The sequence below is a fragment of the Pelobates fuscus genome, chromosome 1, assembly GCF_036172605.1.
Source record: "Pelobates fuscus isolate aPelFus1 chromosome 1, aPelFus1.pri, whole genome shotgun sequence".
In the NCBI taxonomy this organism is placed as follows: Eukaryota; Metazoa; Chordata; class Amphibia; order Anura; family Pelobatidae; genus Pelobates; species Pelobates fuscus.
Window position 1 is genome coordinate 50457731 of NC_086317.1, and position 15505 is coordinate 50473235.

The 15505-nt window shown below is 43.6% G+C and overlaps 1 protein-coding gene across 1 annotated transcript in view; it reads left to right on the top strand.

Moving 5' to 3' along the window:
* Positions 1-15505, top strand: part of SAMSN1 (SAM domain, SH3 domain and nuclear localization signals 1) — a 130656-nt gene that overhangs the window by 59672 nt on the left and 55479 nt on the right. The window contains exons 6-9 of the mRNA XM_063443079.1: positions 449-535; positions 1546-1625; positions 11423-11488; positions 13875-13986. Of these exons, the coding sequence (XP_063299149.1) occupies positions 449-535; positions 1546-1625; positions 11423-11488; positions 13875-13986 (345 nt within the window). The remainder of the gene's footprint in view (positions 1-448; positions 536-1545; positions 1626-11422; positions 11489-13874; positions 13987-15505) is intronic.

The following is a 15505-nucleotide window of genomic DNA, read 5'->3' on the forward strand; positions in this document are numbered from 1 at the left end:
AATACAATGAAGTCTGGGCCCCTTGGGTTAGATACCTAAATCACAAAACTCAAACCCCCCGCTCCCCCATAGATCGCCACTTCTAGGTAGCAGAGAACTGTGTATGGATAAGTTGAATAGTATGTAATGTATGAATGTAGATATAGCAGAAAGAGTATTTATTAGCATTCGAAACACGGTCCTATTGTAATATATGCACAATATTCTACTGTAACACAACTTATTGTACTGTGTTTCAATCCTATATCTGAAAAGTCGTATGTGAATGAATTTTTTTTATCTAATCGAAAATAAAGATTTATATATATAAAAAAAAAAAAAGAATAATTTAATTAAATGGCATCTGAGAAAGCTTCAATAATATATAATGGTATGCACCCATAAAGGTTATTTAATAAAGATACAATTTTACGCTATGTGTGATCATTTTTCATGCTTTAACTATCAGACAGGAAATCCTGGCCCACGGCACAATGGCAGAACCCCAGGAGGTTTGAATATGATTCCTATCTTCGTAAGCATTGTCACATTGAAGGTATTATTTAAATATATTTTTACTTAGTGGTATTGATCCCTAAAGATGTGTCAATGACACCACAATTGTTTGTTTATTTCAAATGCAATGAACTACATGAGTCTTCAATGCAAAGACAGATTTGTAAATAGGGCAAATGGCCCTTAAATTGACACTCTGCCCATTGGAGTGGTCTGGGTGCCAACTCCCACTACCCTTAACCCTGCAAGTGTAATTATTGCAGTTTTCATAAACTGCAATAATTACCTAGCAGGGTTAAGTCCTCCTCTAGTGGCTGTCTATCAGGCAGCCACTAGAGGGACGTCCGTGTTCTTAGAACATGAAAAGTGTGTTATACGACGCTGGATGTCCTCACGCTATGTGAGGACCTCCAGCGTTGCAAAAATCCCCATAGGAAAGCATTGTACAATGCTTTCCTATGGGGAGGTCTAATGCGCATGCGCGGCCATTGAGGGACATTGGTGCTGAACTCTGGTAATTCACTGAAGGGGTTTTAACCCCTTCAGCAACTTGGGATGAGGGGTGGGAGGCAGAGGGGCACTAGAGGGTTCTGCAGTGCCAGGAAAACAAATATGTTTTCCTGGCACTGGAGAATCCCTTTAAGTCAATAGCAATTCTTAATTTATTGTTGTATCTTTCATTTGGTTTTTTTGATAGGTACAAATTAGATATTGTGAACCAAAAATTATACTTATAATACTTTTGCCAATCTTAACTTAGCGTGGAGAAAACTGTGTGTTTTCCTAAAAAAGTTGAAGGATACCAATACTTTCAGCCACATCTGTATATAAGCCCACAAAAAAATGTCAAGGGCTTTTCTCCATGCAATAGATGTTCTTGTCTATATTGACTGAGACAGAACAAGAAAATGTATAAACTGTAGATAAGACTGGCAATGATAAATATGGTAAATCTGATGACTCTTAATTCGCTCTCGCCATTGTCATAAATACATTATGTATTAATAATTTACAACACTATATTCAGCATTTGTTCTCTCTATTTTGCAGACCTCAGTGAAGATGACACAGTCATAGGTGACAGAATGAATTTACGCACAAGAAAACATGCTACAGAAAACATGTGTCAGGTGAAATGATCTGAATGTATAATATATCTGTGGTCATACTGCCTAATGCTTCTGTGCATCCATAATACTCTCATCAATATTTTACTTCTCATTTTTTTGAATGAAACTTAATGATGTTTTTTTTTTTAAATTAAACATAATTAAGTTTCATTAAATATAATAAATGTTTTAAAACAGTAGCAACATTTTTTAAATTTTATGATTTTGCTGAGGGGAATCTGGGCTGCCGGTCTGGATCAGGAGAATGAAGGAATGCAAAGTTGAGAATTCACAAACATGCTTCTCTGTAGGAGGTGAGGGGGGAGGAAGGGGGTATAGCATTTGGTGTGGTACTGAAACATTTTGGCAAAATATTCTATCTCCTAGACATGTGCAATTTGTTTCGGTCCGAATAGGAATTCGGACGAATGTCGGGCAATTCGGACATTCGGGTACTTCGAATGTCCGAATTGTTGAAGTACCGAATTGCCGAAGGGCTGAATTGCCGAGGTGCCGAAGTTCTGAAGTTCCGAAGGTGCCGAAGTGTCGAAGTGCCGAAGTGCTGCAGTTTCGAAGTGAAATAGAGAAATACCCATACCAAAGACAGTGCTGAGTTCAATATAGAGATACAATACACAGACCTTAGTACAGGAAGGAGATACCCATCACTGTGATGAATACACAAAGCTGTAATACTGAGGTACCCATGTAGTACAATGTCTCTGGACAATGCTCCAGTTCTCTCCATCTACTTCTAGCTCTCTAGCTCTTTCTGAGCCTCCAGCTCTCTATTTTATAATCCCATCTTCAGTAGTGCAACTGCTATGAAGACTTCAGCTTGCTTCTGTTATGGAACGACTACTCCTGACTCACTACTACCACTGCAGAAAGATTTTATTGTTAGCTACAATAAGGAGCCATTTAGTATCCTGTTGCTTTAACTTTCTAGTTCATTAGTTTAACTACAGATTGATCACAAGACACTGTGTAATTAATCAGGGCTAGAAAGTGACTTAAATTATAAAATACCAGAGGCAGCTTTCAACACACAGTGTGTACAGGGCTAAAGCAGCAGGATACTCATAGACTCCTTATTACCACTGCAGCTGGCAACATGATCAATTTGCAGTGATAACATGGAGTCAGGAAGTAGTTGACATGGTTGATAGAAGCATTGTTATAGATTGATCCTTCCTATCTTTTTATCCCAAATGTTATCTCCTTTTAGTTTTTCATCTCTAATTAATTACCTCAATAGCCCCATGTCTCCCCACCCATAATAGTGTGTTTTATTTCTTTTTTTTTTTTTTTCTTTCTAACCTCAGACCTTATATTTCAGACTGGGCCCCTTAAAACAGCATTAACACCCAGCACTCCCAAGCAACCAAGTCCTGCTGAATCTTCAGAGCAGAGGTATCATCTCTGGAAGATTGCCCACCCTACCCTCCCCACACCATCCCACCCCATGGTCGACAACTTACTTATAGATAGTGCACATCAGCTGGTTTTCTTAACACACCAATCAAATCGCTAAACCTCTCTTCACCTGAGTTTATTTTAACACACTGCATCCTTACATTGGTTTAATCACTCATTGATATTTGTGTGTTTGTATATGTGATCTACATATCTATATAATACACATTTTTTCTAATGTTCTCCCTTCTATTTTTCACTTTAACACTAACTTCTCTCATCACTAAAATATCTCTATCCTTTCACTCACCTGTTCCTAGCAACACCATAATTATTACTTCCACCTTACTCCCCTCCCCTTTCTATTCATCCCATGCACTCTACACATACCTTTCCAGCCTATCTCCACCAACTTCTCCCAAATCCTCTACATACATACCCTCCTACAAAACTTTCAAATCCTACTCCCACCTTCACTTCCTTTCTATCCTTCTGCTCCTAGCTGCTGGTGATGTCTCTCCTAACCCCGGCCCCCTCGCAACAAACTCAGCACATACTAATCTCATACACATCTCATGTTCCTCTAAATCCTCCTTCAATACTGCCCTCTGGAACGCACGCTCTGTTTGCAATATAACTAAATCCACTGCTGTCCATGACTTCTTCATCTCTCGTTCTATAGATTTACTAGCCATAACTGAAACCTGGCTCTCCCCCTCTGACACTGCCACCCCTGCATCTTTGTCCTTCGGTGGTCTCCAACTTACCCACAACCCAAGAAACTCTGAATGTAAAGGTGGTGGTGTTGGGTTTCTCCTCTCCCCTCACTGCTCTTTTAAACCTCTTCCCACCCCCCCTTCTCTCTCTTTCCCGTCATTTGAAATACACTCAATTCGCCTTTTCAAACCCTTCTCTGCTAACATTGCTGTTATTTACCGTCCCCCTGGTTCCCCTCTTCTCTTCCTTGACCACTTTGCTGCCTGGCTACCCTATTTCCTCTCTTCTAACATTCCATCCCTAATTCTCGGGGACTTCAATATTCCTATAAACCCACCTTTGACCTCTGCAGCCACTAAACTACTTTCAATTACTTCCTCCCTCGGGCTATCGCAGTGGGCAAATTCTCCCACCCATGTAGCTGGCAATACCCTTGACCTAATCTTCACTTATGCATGTACAGTATCTAATATCTGCAACACTTCATATCCACTCTCTGATCACCACCTCTTATCATTTGCTCTCACATACCCCCTCACCCAAAAACCTCAGCCTAACCCCCCTCAACTCAGGAGGGACCTTAATTCTCTTGATCTCCAACAGTTGTCAGCTGACATTGATTCTCAACTGCTGTCCATCCCTTCCCTCTCCTGTCCTTCACGGGCCATCTCCATATATAACTCTACTCTTACATCTGCCTTCAACACTGCAGCACCACTCCAAACAAGCACCTCGAGGAGGACCCGCCCCCAACCATGGCATACTAAATCAACGCGCTACCTGCAAAGATGCTCCCGTTGTGCTGAACGCTCCTGGAGGAAGTCCCGCACCCAGGCAGACTTTCTCCATTATAGATTCATATTGTGTTCATACAGTGCAGCCCTTGCCCTTGCCAAACAGTCCTATTTTTCCGCTCTCATTAGTTCATGTTCCCGCAACCCCAGGCGTCTCTTTCACACCTTTAATTCTCTTCTTCGCCCTGCTGTGGCCACCCCCAAAACTAACCTTACTGCTGATAACTTTGCATGTTACTTCACTGACAAGATTGAACAGCTAAGGAAATAATTCTCCCCTCCTTGCCTTTCTGTTTCTCAATCACACATAGATCATGCCTTTCCAACCCTTCAGACATTCTCCCCAGCTACTGACCAAGAGGTGGCTGCTCTTCTTTGCTCCTCTCGCCCCACCACTTGCCCGCTCGATCCTGTCCCATCTCACCTTATTAGATCTCTCTCCACTTGTCTCGTGCCTTCTCTAACACACATCTTCAACTGCTCGCTCTCTTCTGGCATCGTCCCTGCTGACCTTAAACATGCCACTGTAGTATCTATACTAAAAAAAACCATCCCTCGACCCATCCACCCCCTCTAACTACCGTCCCATATCTCTGCTCCCTTTTTCCTCAAAGCTTCTGGAAAGACTTGTCTTTACCCGTGTGTCTCATTTCCTCAATTCCAACTCTCTCCTTGACCCCCTTCAATCTGGCTTCCGCCCTCTCCACTCTACAGAGACTGCCCTTATCAAAGTTACTAACGACCTAATCGCAGCTAAATCCAAAGGCCACTACTCCATACTAATTCTTCTTGACCTCTCAGCGGCCTTTGACACCGTTGATCATGCTCTCCTTCTTCAAACTCTTCAATCGCTTGGTCTCTGTGACTCTGTCCTCTCGTGGTTTTCCTCTTATCTCTCCCAACGCTCATTCAGTGTCTCTTTTTCTAATGATACCTCCTCCCCTTGCCCTGTCTCGGTTGGAGTTCCCCAAGGCTCCGTCCTTGGTCCCCTTCTATTTTCTCTTTATACTGCCTCTCTTGGCAAACTTATTACCTCTTTTGGATTTCACTACCACCTGTACGCTGATGACACCCAGCTATATCTCTCCTCCCCGGACCTCTCCCCTGCCGTCCTGCAACGTGTCACTGCTTGCCTTTCTTCCATCTCTGACTGGATGTCATCCCGCTTTCTGAAACTCAATCTCTCAAAAACTGAGCTCCTTGTCTTTCCTCCTCCTAATACTGATCCTCCTCTTTCCCTCTCCCTCCAAGTTTGTGGTACCAACATCAGTCCATCCTTTCAAGCACGCTGTCTTGGCGTCATACTTGACTCTGGTCTCACCTTTGAGCCTCACATCCAGCATGTTGCCAAATCCTGTAGATTCCATCTTAAAAACATAGCCCGCATCCACCCCTTTCTTGCACCAGATACTACCAAGGAGCTTGTCCATGCTCTAGTAATTTCCCGCATGGATTATTGTAACCCTCTCCTGATTGGTCTTCCCAATAGCCGTACTGCACCCTTACAGTCTGTAATGAATGCTGCTGCTAGATTGATTTTCCCCTCTAGTCGTTTCTCTCACACCTCACCCCTCTGCCAGTCCTTACATTGGCTTCCTGTATGCTATAGGAGTCAATTCAAGGTACTAACTCACACCTATAAAGCACTGAACAACTCTAGCCCCTCTTATATCTCCTCACAGATCCATAGGTATGTCCCTTCTCGGTCTCTCCGCTCTGCCCGTGACCACCTCCTGTCCGTTGTCCGCACTCGTACGGCCAACTTGCGCTTGCAGGACTTCTCACGGGCGGCTCCCTTCCTATGGAATAGCCTGCCTACCGCCATCAGACTCTCCCCTAGTCTTGCATCTTTTAAGAAGTGCCTTAAAACCCATCTCTTTAGGAAAGCTTATGGCCTCCAAGACTAACCCTTACCTCACATACCTGTCTCTTGCCCTCTCCTAAAGGGCAGCCCACCTTATTTGATTGTAAATTCCTGTCCCAATGTGTTTTACACCCCACCTCCTATAGAATGTAAGCTCGTTTGAGCAGGGTCCTCTTCAACCTATTGTTCCTGTAAGTTTATTTGTAATTGTCCTATTTATAGTTAAATCCCCCTCTCATAATATTGTAAAGCGCTACGGAATCTGTTGGCGCTATATAAATGGCAATAATAAATAAATAAATAAATTGAAACTATTAGAATGAGTTCAGTCCTTCAAAGTCACAGGCTAGGTCCGGCAGTGTGCAGCTAGCCACATTGTGTGTGTTGCAGGCAGGGCTCGAGTCCTGCAGGAACGGGTGGGAACGGCGTTCCTGCACTTTCTTTTGAGCAGGAACGCCGTTCCCGCTGTTGCTGCAGGACTCATGCCGCTCCCAAATGCCCCCGTGTCCCCCCTGTCATGGGGGGGCCCAAGAGGTGGCCTAATGGCCACCTGCTGGACCCCCCCGGCGGGCGGCTCTCTCTCTGTCACACGCAGCGAGGGAGCTGTGTCCTCTCTGTTTCCTCTCGCCGCGCGCTGTTTGCTGATGCTGGGAGCCGGAATATGACGTCATATTACGGCTCACAGCATCAGCAGACAGCCTGCGCGGTGCGAGGGAGCAGAGAGGACACAGCTCCCTCGCCGCGTGTGACAGAGAGTGAGCCGCCCGCACCACTGGACCCCAGGAACACGTCCAGGCCAGCTCTCCAGGTAGGGAGGCTGGGTGGACATTCTTTTAGTTAAAAAAAACAATTTGTGTGTGTGTGTGTGTGAGCGTCTGAGTATCTGTGTGTCTGTGAATGTATATGTGTGTGTGTGTGTCTTCGAATGTATGTGTGTGTGTGACTGTGAATGTATGTGTGTGTCTGTGAATGTTTGTGTGTGTCTGAATGTATGTGTGTGTCTGTGAATTTATGTGTGTGTGTGTGTGTCTGTGAATGTATGTGTGTGTCTGTGACTGAATGTATGTGTGTGTCTGTGAATGTTTGTGTGTGTCTGTGAATGTTTGTGTGTGTCTGTGAATGTTTGTGTGTGTCTGAATGTATGTGTGTGTCTGAATGTATGTGTGTGTCTGTGAATGTTTGTGTGTGTCTGTGAATGTATGTGTGTGTCTGTGAATGTTTGTGTGTGTCTGTGAATGTTTGTGTGTGTCTGAATGTTTGTGTGTGTCTGTGAATGTATGTGTGTGTCTGTGACTGTGAATGTATGTGTGTGTCTGTGAATGTATGTGTGTCTGTGAATGTATGTGTGTCTGTGAATGTATGTGTGTCTGTTAATATGTGTGTGTCTGAGTGTGAGTGTCTGTGAGTGTATGTGCATGTGTCTGTGAGTGTATGTGTCTGAGTATGTGTGTCTGTAAGTGTGTGTGTCTGAGTGTATGTATGTGTTCTGTGAGTGTGTGTGTCTGTGAGTGTGTCTGAGTGTATGTGTCTGTGAATGAATGTATGTGTGTGTGTCTCTGTGAATGTATGTGTGTGTGTGTGTCTGTGTGTGTGTGTCTGAGTGTATGTGTCTGTGAATGAATGTGTGTGTGTGTCTCTGTGAATGTATCTGTGTGTGTATGTGTGTGTGTCTGAGTGTGTGTGTGCAGGCGTATATGTATATGTGTGTCTCTGTGTGTGCACGCGTGTGTGTATATACACGAATACACAAGTGTATTTTATTATTTTTTTTGGGGGGAGAGGGAATCTTGGGAGAGTTCCCACACTTTATTCCCCAAGACTTGACCCCTGGTTGCAGGCCTTAGCTACAGAACTACTGAGCACTTTAAAGAAGATAGTGGGCACTGGGTATATGAGCCATCACTATGCAGTAGGAGTTATTACACATTTGAATAAACTCCCTGCTTAATCAGACCAGCCTAACACTGAGACTATTGGGGGAGATAAAGAGATACTGTTATACACTTTCATTTGACAGGGGCTACTTCCAAGATGTCTTCTTGCTTCTCTCTCCCATGGGCACTGTAACCGCAGCCCCTAGTGCTATGAGCAAACCATGGCACCTGAGTAGAGAGGACAATAGCATGCCTCCACTCATTGTCAGCTAGCCCTGATACCCATGTGGTAACTCAATAGGAGGCCCCTGAAATGTCTTGTTATAGGAGACTAGTCATGTGCAAGACCTTCTGAAACAGGACAGATTTAAAATCTGACCTGTTTCTTTGGCATGCTAAGATGCTCTCACGTAAACTTCTCCAAACAGCCATTAATCTGAGGGGAGGGGCTTACTATAAAGCTTACTGACACAAGCTTACTACAAGCTCACTGACACACACAAGCACACTACAAGCTCAGACAAACACAAGCACACCACAAGCTCACTGATACACACACGCTTACTACAAGCTCACTGATACACGCAAGCACACTGCAGACAATCTCTCTCACACACACACACACTCTCTCTCTTTCATTCATACAATTACCTGTCACGGGCAGTGTGGATTCTAAGTTCAGTGTGAGGTTCCTTCACAAGGTGCTTCCTGTACTTCCTCTTCCTGTGTGAAAGTTCAGAGAGTCCAGACAGCAACTCCCACCCTGCAGAGACAGCCTACAGCTTAGGGAAGTAAGGGACGGGGGAAAGGCTGCAAGGAGACATACACTGAGACACTAAGGGACATTGGGAGATATTATGACACAGACACATGGGGACACAGTGTCCCCATGTCTCTGTGTCCTCATGTCTCCCAGCAAGTGTCCCTGGTGTCTCAGTGCCCCCTAGTCTCCTAGTGCCCCCAGTCTGCCAGTGTCTCACTGTCCCCATGTCTCCCAGTGCCTCCATGTCTCCCAGTGCCACAATGTGCCCATGTCTCCAAGCTAGTGTCCCTAGTGTCTGTGGCCCTGGTGTCTCAGTGTCCCCTTGTGTCCCAGTGCCCCCATGTCTCAATGTCCCCATGTCCCCCAGCCAGTGTCTCTAGTTTCTGTGTCCCTGGTGTCTGTGTCCCCATGTCTTCAAGTGTCCCCTATTTTCCCAGTGTCCCCATGTGTCCCAGCCAGAGTCTCCCAGTGTCACTGGTGTCTCCGTGTCCCTAGGTCTCCCTGTGTCCCCAGGTCTCCCCATCTTCCTAGTGTCCTAGTGACATGGGACACAGGGAGACATGGGGCATTGAGACACTGTGATACATAGGATCACTGGGAGACCTGGGGACACGACACTAGGGGACACTGTGAGACATGGGGCACTGAGACACTGATACATAGGAATACTGAGACCTGGAGTAATCAACACATGGGGGCACTGGGAGGAATCCATCTATACAGCAGAATCAAACTAAGTAGTTTTTCTGGTGATTTTACACCATTTTCTCTTATGTCACTCCTTGTGATTTACATCATGTGATGTCAGCCATACATATTTAATTATGCAGGTTAGCAAGGCCGGTATGTTTTTCCAAGAAAGGTGGCAACCCTACCTATTTTTCACATACTCTTACTTAAGTATGGAAACTGTAGAGGGATGTATGGGAACAAAACTTGTGTGGACTGGCTGACAATGAATATAGTTAAAGGGACACTATAATCACTAGAACAACTACAGATTATTGAATTTGTTCTGGTGAGTAGAATCATTACCGTCAGGCTTTTTGCTGTAAACACTGTCTTTTCAGAGAAAATGCAGTCTTTACATTACAGCCTAGTGATAACTTCACTGGCCACTCCTTAGATGGCTGTTAGAGATCCTTCCTGGGTCATGGCTGCCTAAAATGCATCCAAACATTTAGTGTCTCCTCCCTCTGCATGCAGACACTGAACTTTCCTCATAGAGATTCGTTGATTCAATTCATCTCTATGAGGAGATGCTGATTGGCCAGGGCTGTGTTTGAATCATGCTGGCTCTGCCCCTGATCTGCCTATTTGTCAGTCTCAGCCAATCCTATGGGGAAGCACTGTGATTGGATAAGGCCACTACTTCTAATGATGTCAGCAGACTGCTTGTTTTTCTGAGTCTAACAGCATGCAGAGTTACAGCCTCAGGCTTGAATACAGTAAGATTTTGCTATATTTATGGAGGCATGAGGTGCCCACGGGGGCTAGATGGTGGTGTTAACACTATAGTGTCATGAAAATACATGTTTGTGTTCCTGACCCTATAGTGATCCTTTAAGGTAATGCTGACTTTGGTCTCTCTAAAACTGTGGCATGTTCCCTTTCTTCTACACTCACTACATACAGCTTTTCTCTGTCCCAGACTATATACCAGGAGCTTCTGCCTGCTAGTAAGAAGGTAAGGAGACAAGTGGACCAGCGAGTGCTAGGGGACAGTCCTTAGAAAGCGTTGAGCGAGCGCATTATTAGACGCATTTATGCCAAGCTCAGGGTGCTGTCTGCATAGTATGCCCTTAGTTAGCCAGCTGCATGATTGGCAGGCAGCCTGACATGCATTCATGCCAGGCTGGCCTTCTAATTCTTTGGGCAGACATGTCCTATTTTTGGGCATGTTCGCCCCTTTTGGCAGGTTACGTGATTTGTGTCAGTGGCACACCCTTTTACCGTGCCCATCGACTCCCTGCTTGACTGGACACTGCTGTTAGGGGTTATGGATTTACTCGAAAGATGAAAACATAAATTAGAGAGAGATTAGCCCAGGGTATGTGTTTTCTTATAGCTGCTGTTTTCTTTCTCTCCAGCACCATCTAAATCAGATACATGACGCTTGGGAGTGTTTTACTGTTTTTGGTCGATATGATTCTGTAATTAGGCCCGTCATAATTGTCAGCACCAGGCCCACTGGGCTCTTAATCTGGCCCTGGCAGCGGCCCACCGTAAAATTCACCCATCTCTCTATTATTGCCAATGATATTAAGGTTAATTAATTAAATAAGCATTTTATAATAAGTTGGCAGACAGCATGTAGGAGCCTGTAGAGCCAGTTGGACGGCCCTGTTCTAAGGCAATAGTACCAACTTGTTTTTATATGCCTTCTGCAGGTTCCATCCTATGAACAAAGGATTCCATCTCATACCCAAAATGTCGGTGGATTTGCCAATGAATCGGTGAGATGGCAACAGAAAGAAAATGTCTAATTTGAAAAAGGGTGTATATAAATATCTATAAATGCTTAGTTTATAAGACATTGAAAAACAACAAGAGGTGCACAGGGGAGGTAGGCTGGTTGTGCAGCTCTCTGTGACTATGACATATCATATGTACTAAAGCTAACACCATCACGGTATTAGATTGCTTTGAATGCAGTAAATGTATAATGACTTGCTGATATTATGACTTTGTCTCAATGAAACAGAAACATTAGAAAAGCATTTACAGTCCATCTTTTTTACCACGTGGTGTGAGTGCATAAATGGCTATATGTATTTTATAATTCTGATAGGACACACAGTTGGTTGAAATGACAAGAGATTGCTAATTTTACACCATAAAAAAAGTAATTACCACCACCATTACTCCCAACCACATGTCAATTGTCTTCATCATAATTCACTTGATTTAGTTATTATTATTATTGTTATTTATATAGCGCAACAAATTCTGCAGCGTGTAACGGGCAGTGGGTAGACTAACAAACATGTAGTTGTAACCAGACAAGTTGGACACACAGGAACAGAGGGGTTGAGGGCCCTGCTCAATGAGCTTACATGCTAGAGGGAGTGGGGTATAGTGACACAAAAGGTAAGGATAGTATTGGATGACAGTTGCAAGAGAGGAATCAGTCGGGAGCTTTTAACAGTTTAATTTATACGCTTTTATGAAGAGGTGGGTTTTTAAGGATTTTTTGAAGTGGAGACTGGGTGAGCATCTAACGGAGGAGGGAAGTGAGTTCCACAGGAACGGTGCAGCCCTCAAGAAGTCTTGAAGGCGAGCATCAGAGGTGAGAGTACGGACAGAAGATAGACGTAAGTCTTCAGCAGAGCGTAAGGCCCTAGACGGGACATACTTGTGCATTAGGGAGGATAGGTGGGAGCAGTATTATGTAGAGATTTGAAAGCAAGAACCAGAATTTTAAATTCTACATCTTACAGGAAGCCATAGAAGGGACTGACAGAAGGTGAGGCGTGGGAGGTGCGGGCAGACAGGAAGATGAGCCTCACCACCGCATTCATTATGGACTGTAACGGCGCAAGTTGGGAGCATGTGAGACCACTGAGAAGCAGATTACAGTAGTCAAGGCGAGAAAGGACAGTGGAATGGACCGGCACCTTAGTCGCATCTGGCATTAAGGAGGGTCGGATGCGCGCAATGTTTTTGAGAAGGAAGCGGCAGGATTTGGCGATAGACTGAACAGGAGGCTTGAAGGAGAGGTCCGAGTCAAAGAGAACACCTAGGCAGCGAGCCTGCGTGGTGAAGCTGATGGTAGCACCGTTGACTTGGAGGGAGACAGTCACATGAGTAGTAACACTTGAGGAAGGAAAGGCCAGAATTTCAGTTTTGGTCAAGTTGAGTTTAAGGAAACTCAACTTGACCAAAACTGAGCAGAGAGACAGTCAGAGACACTTGGCAAGAGGGACGGGGAGAGATCAGGAAAGGACAGACAGATTTGTGTGTCATCCGCATAGAAATGATATTGGAAGCCAAAGGAGCTAATGATTTTACCAAATGAGGCAATATAGATAGAGAACAGTAGTGGACCAATGACTGAACATTGGGGGACACCAACAGAGAGGAGTTGGGGAGAATTAGCAGAGCCAGAGAAAGAAACACTGAAAGAGCGCTGGGAGAGGTAGGAGGAGCACCAGGAGAGAGCAATATCTTGTAGACCGATATTGGGGAGGGTGAGAAGAAGCTGTTGATGATCAACAGTGTCAAAAGCTGCAGAAAGGTCAAGGAGAATTAGGATAGAGTAGTGACCACGAGGTTTTGCAGCGAGTCGATCATTGGATATTTTGGTCAGTGCCGTTTTCACAGAGTGCTTATCGCAGAAAGAAGACTGAAACGGATCTAGCAGAGAGTTGGACTCGAGGAAGTCTGTCAATCTCCCATACACAACTCTTAAGGATCTTGGACGCAAAAGGCAGTAGTGAGATAGAGTAAAGGTTGGGCTTCTTTAGAATTGGGGTTACAGTTGCATGTTTGAAGGGCGATGGAAATATATCCCCATTGTGTACATTCTTGCCAAGCCCAATGCATGTTACTTGCATATAGTATAATTTATATTTTGGGGCTATTTTCGTAACATAGATGATAATGTAGACATAGATAAATGTTGATGTTGCTTTTTTTATTGGATTACTTGTTGTCCATGAATTTTGCAATGAACAAATAATAGGGTCTTTAAGGCATCTCAGGTCATAATTCAAGATTACGTAATATTAGAGGTTTTTTTTTATGCACTGCCTAGGAAGTCAGTGTCTGTGTTTAATAAACATGCTAGATGAGAATTAACATTATCCAAAATAGTATTTAGAATAAACGGTTTTCTTACAGGAGTTGGATGACAGATCAGAATCTATGGGAACATTGAAACGGCTACAAAAACTGGTTAGAACCAAAAAATCCAGTATAAACGATGATGTCAAACACCCCCTTCTATCAGCATGTAAGTAAAGGAATCTACAGACTGCTTTGAATTATTTAGAGTTATCACAGTAAGCTTCTGTTGTCATTTTAGTTGAATATTCTTTTGATTAATTCTGAGTAGAATTGAAATGAAGGAATACATGTACAAAAACATGTTATACAATAAAGAGTTACCATACAATAGGTTAAGGACAGCGATTTATTGCGCAACACTGTAACAACATACTTGGTGGTTTTGCATTAAATTAAACCAGCTGGTATAACTACACATTGTTGGAAAAATAGAAACTATAGAGTAAATTATTTGAAAAAATGGTGAAAAAAGCATTATCATTTGCAGGAAGTGACTTACATCTCTGGTACATGTTGTCACAAAATTCTAAGGTGCTCTTAACAACATCCAAAAAAAGCTATTCTTTATTGCTTGCTCAACAATATGAAAGATGTCTTAATTTACAATCTCCTTAAAACATGGGATGAAGAAATAGAGTCCTAATCGATGAGCCCCCTATGATTTTTCTTGGGACGAACGAAATCTCACATTCTCTTTCTTCAACTCCCCCACCTGCTGTTCAGTGGCAGCTAATACGCTCAACCTACCACAGACCTCCAATTAAGAGAATTAGTATGTACCAGCGTGCACACAGGGGTGCAGCGGAATGTTTCCCCGGTGCTATGATTAAAGCACCGGGGAAACATTACTACTGAACAGGGGCCTGTCACTTCCTCCCAGCATCCTGCAGGGAGACAGTGCAGGAGGAGGCAGCCGCAGCATGAGGGGAGAGGAGCACGAAAAGCTCCAGACCCCTCACTCCCACAGCAGCAGGACTCCAAGTTGGAGGAAACAGGAGGGTGGCTGGAGATATTAAAAAAATATCACTTGCATGTGTGTGAGTGTGTGTATGATTTTGTGTGTTTATGTGTATGAGTGTATGTGTGAGTATGAGTATGTGTGTGTATGTAGGAGTGTGAGTATAAGTGTGTATATGTGTAGGAGTGTGTATATGTGTAGGAGTGTGTGTATGTGTATGAGTGTGAGTATGAGTGTGTGTATGTGTATATATATATATATATATATATATATATATGTCTGAAACCAAGAGGGCTGCACTCACCTGAACATGCATACATTAAAGGGGGCTGCTAGGGCCAAAATATACAACATACAAAATACACAATCTAGCGCACTCGCTTATTTACTAAACAATGATTTTTAAATTTTACAGATTGTAATAGTTTTATTTAAAAACACCTCACCAAGGCAAAAAAAATAATGGGGGTTTAGTTACATTACATGACCATATATTGCATAAGCCTGCCACAACGTCAATGTACCCCCTTCTTGGCAGGTCCTACTTTAGCAGCCTAATGTTTGCTCCTATTTTATATATATGTCAGTGTGCTTCTGTGTCTGCTCACACATCTGTGTATGTGCAAATGTGTTTTAGGGTGTGTGTTTTTATGTCAGTGTGGGCATGTATTAATGTTTGTGTGTGTCAGGGTGCATGTGTGTATATGTCGGTGTGTATCTATGTGGG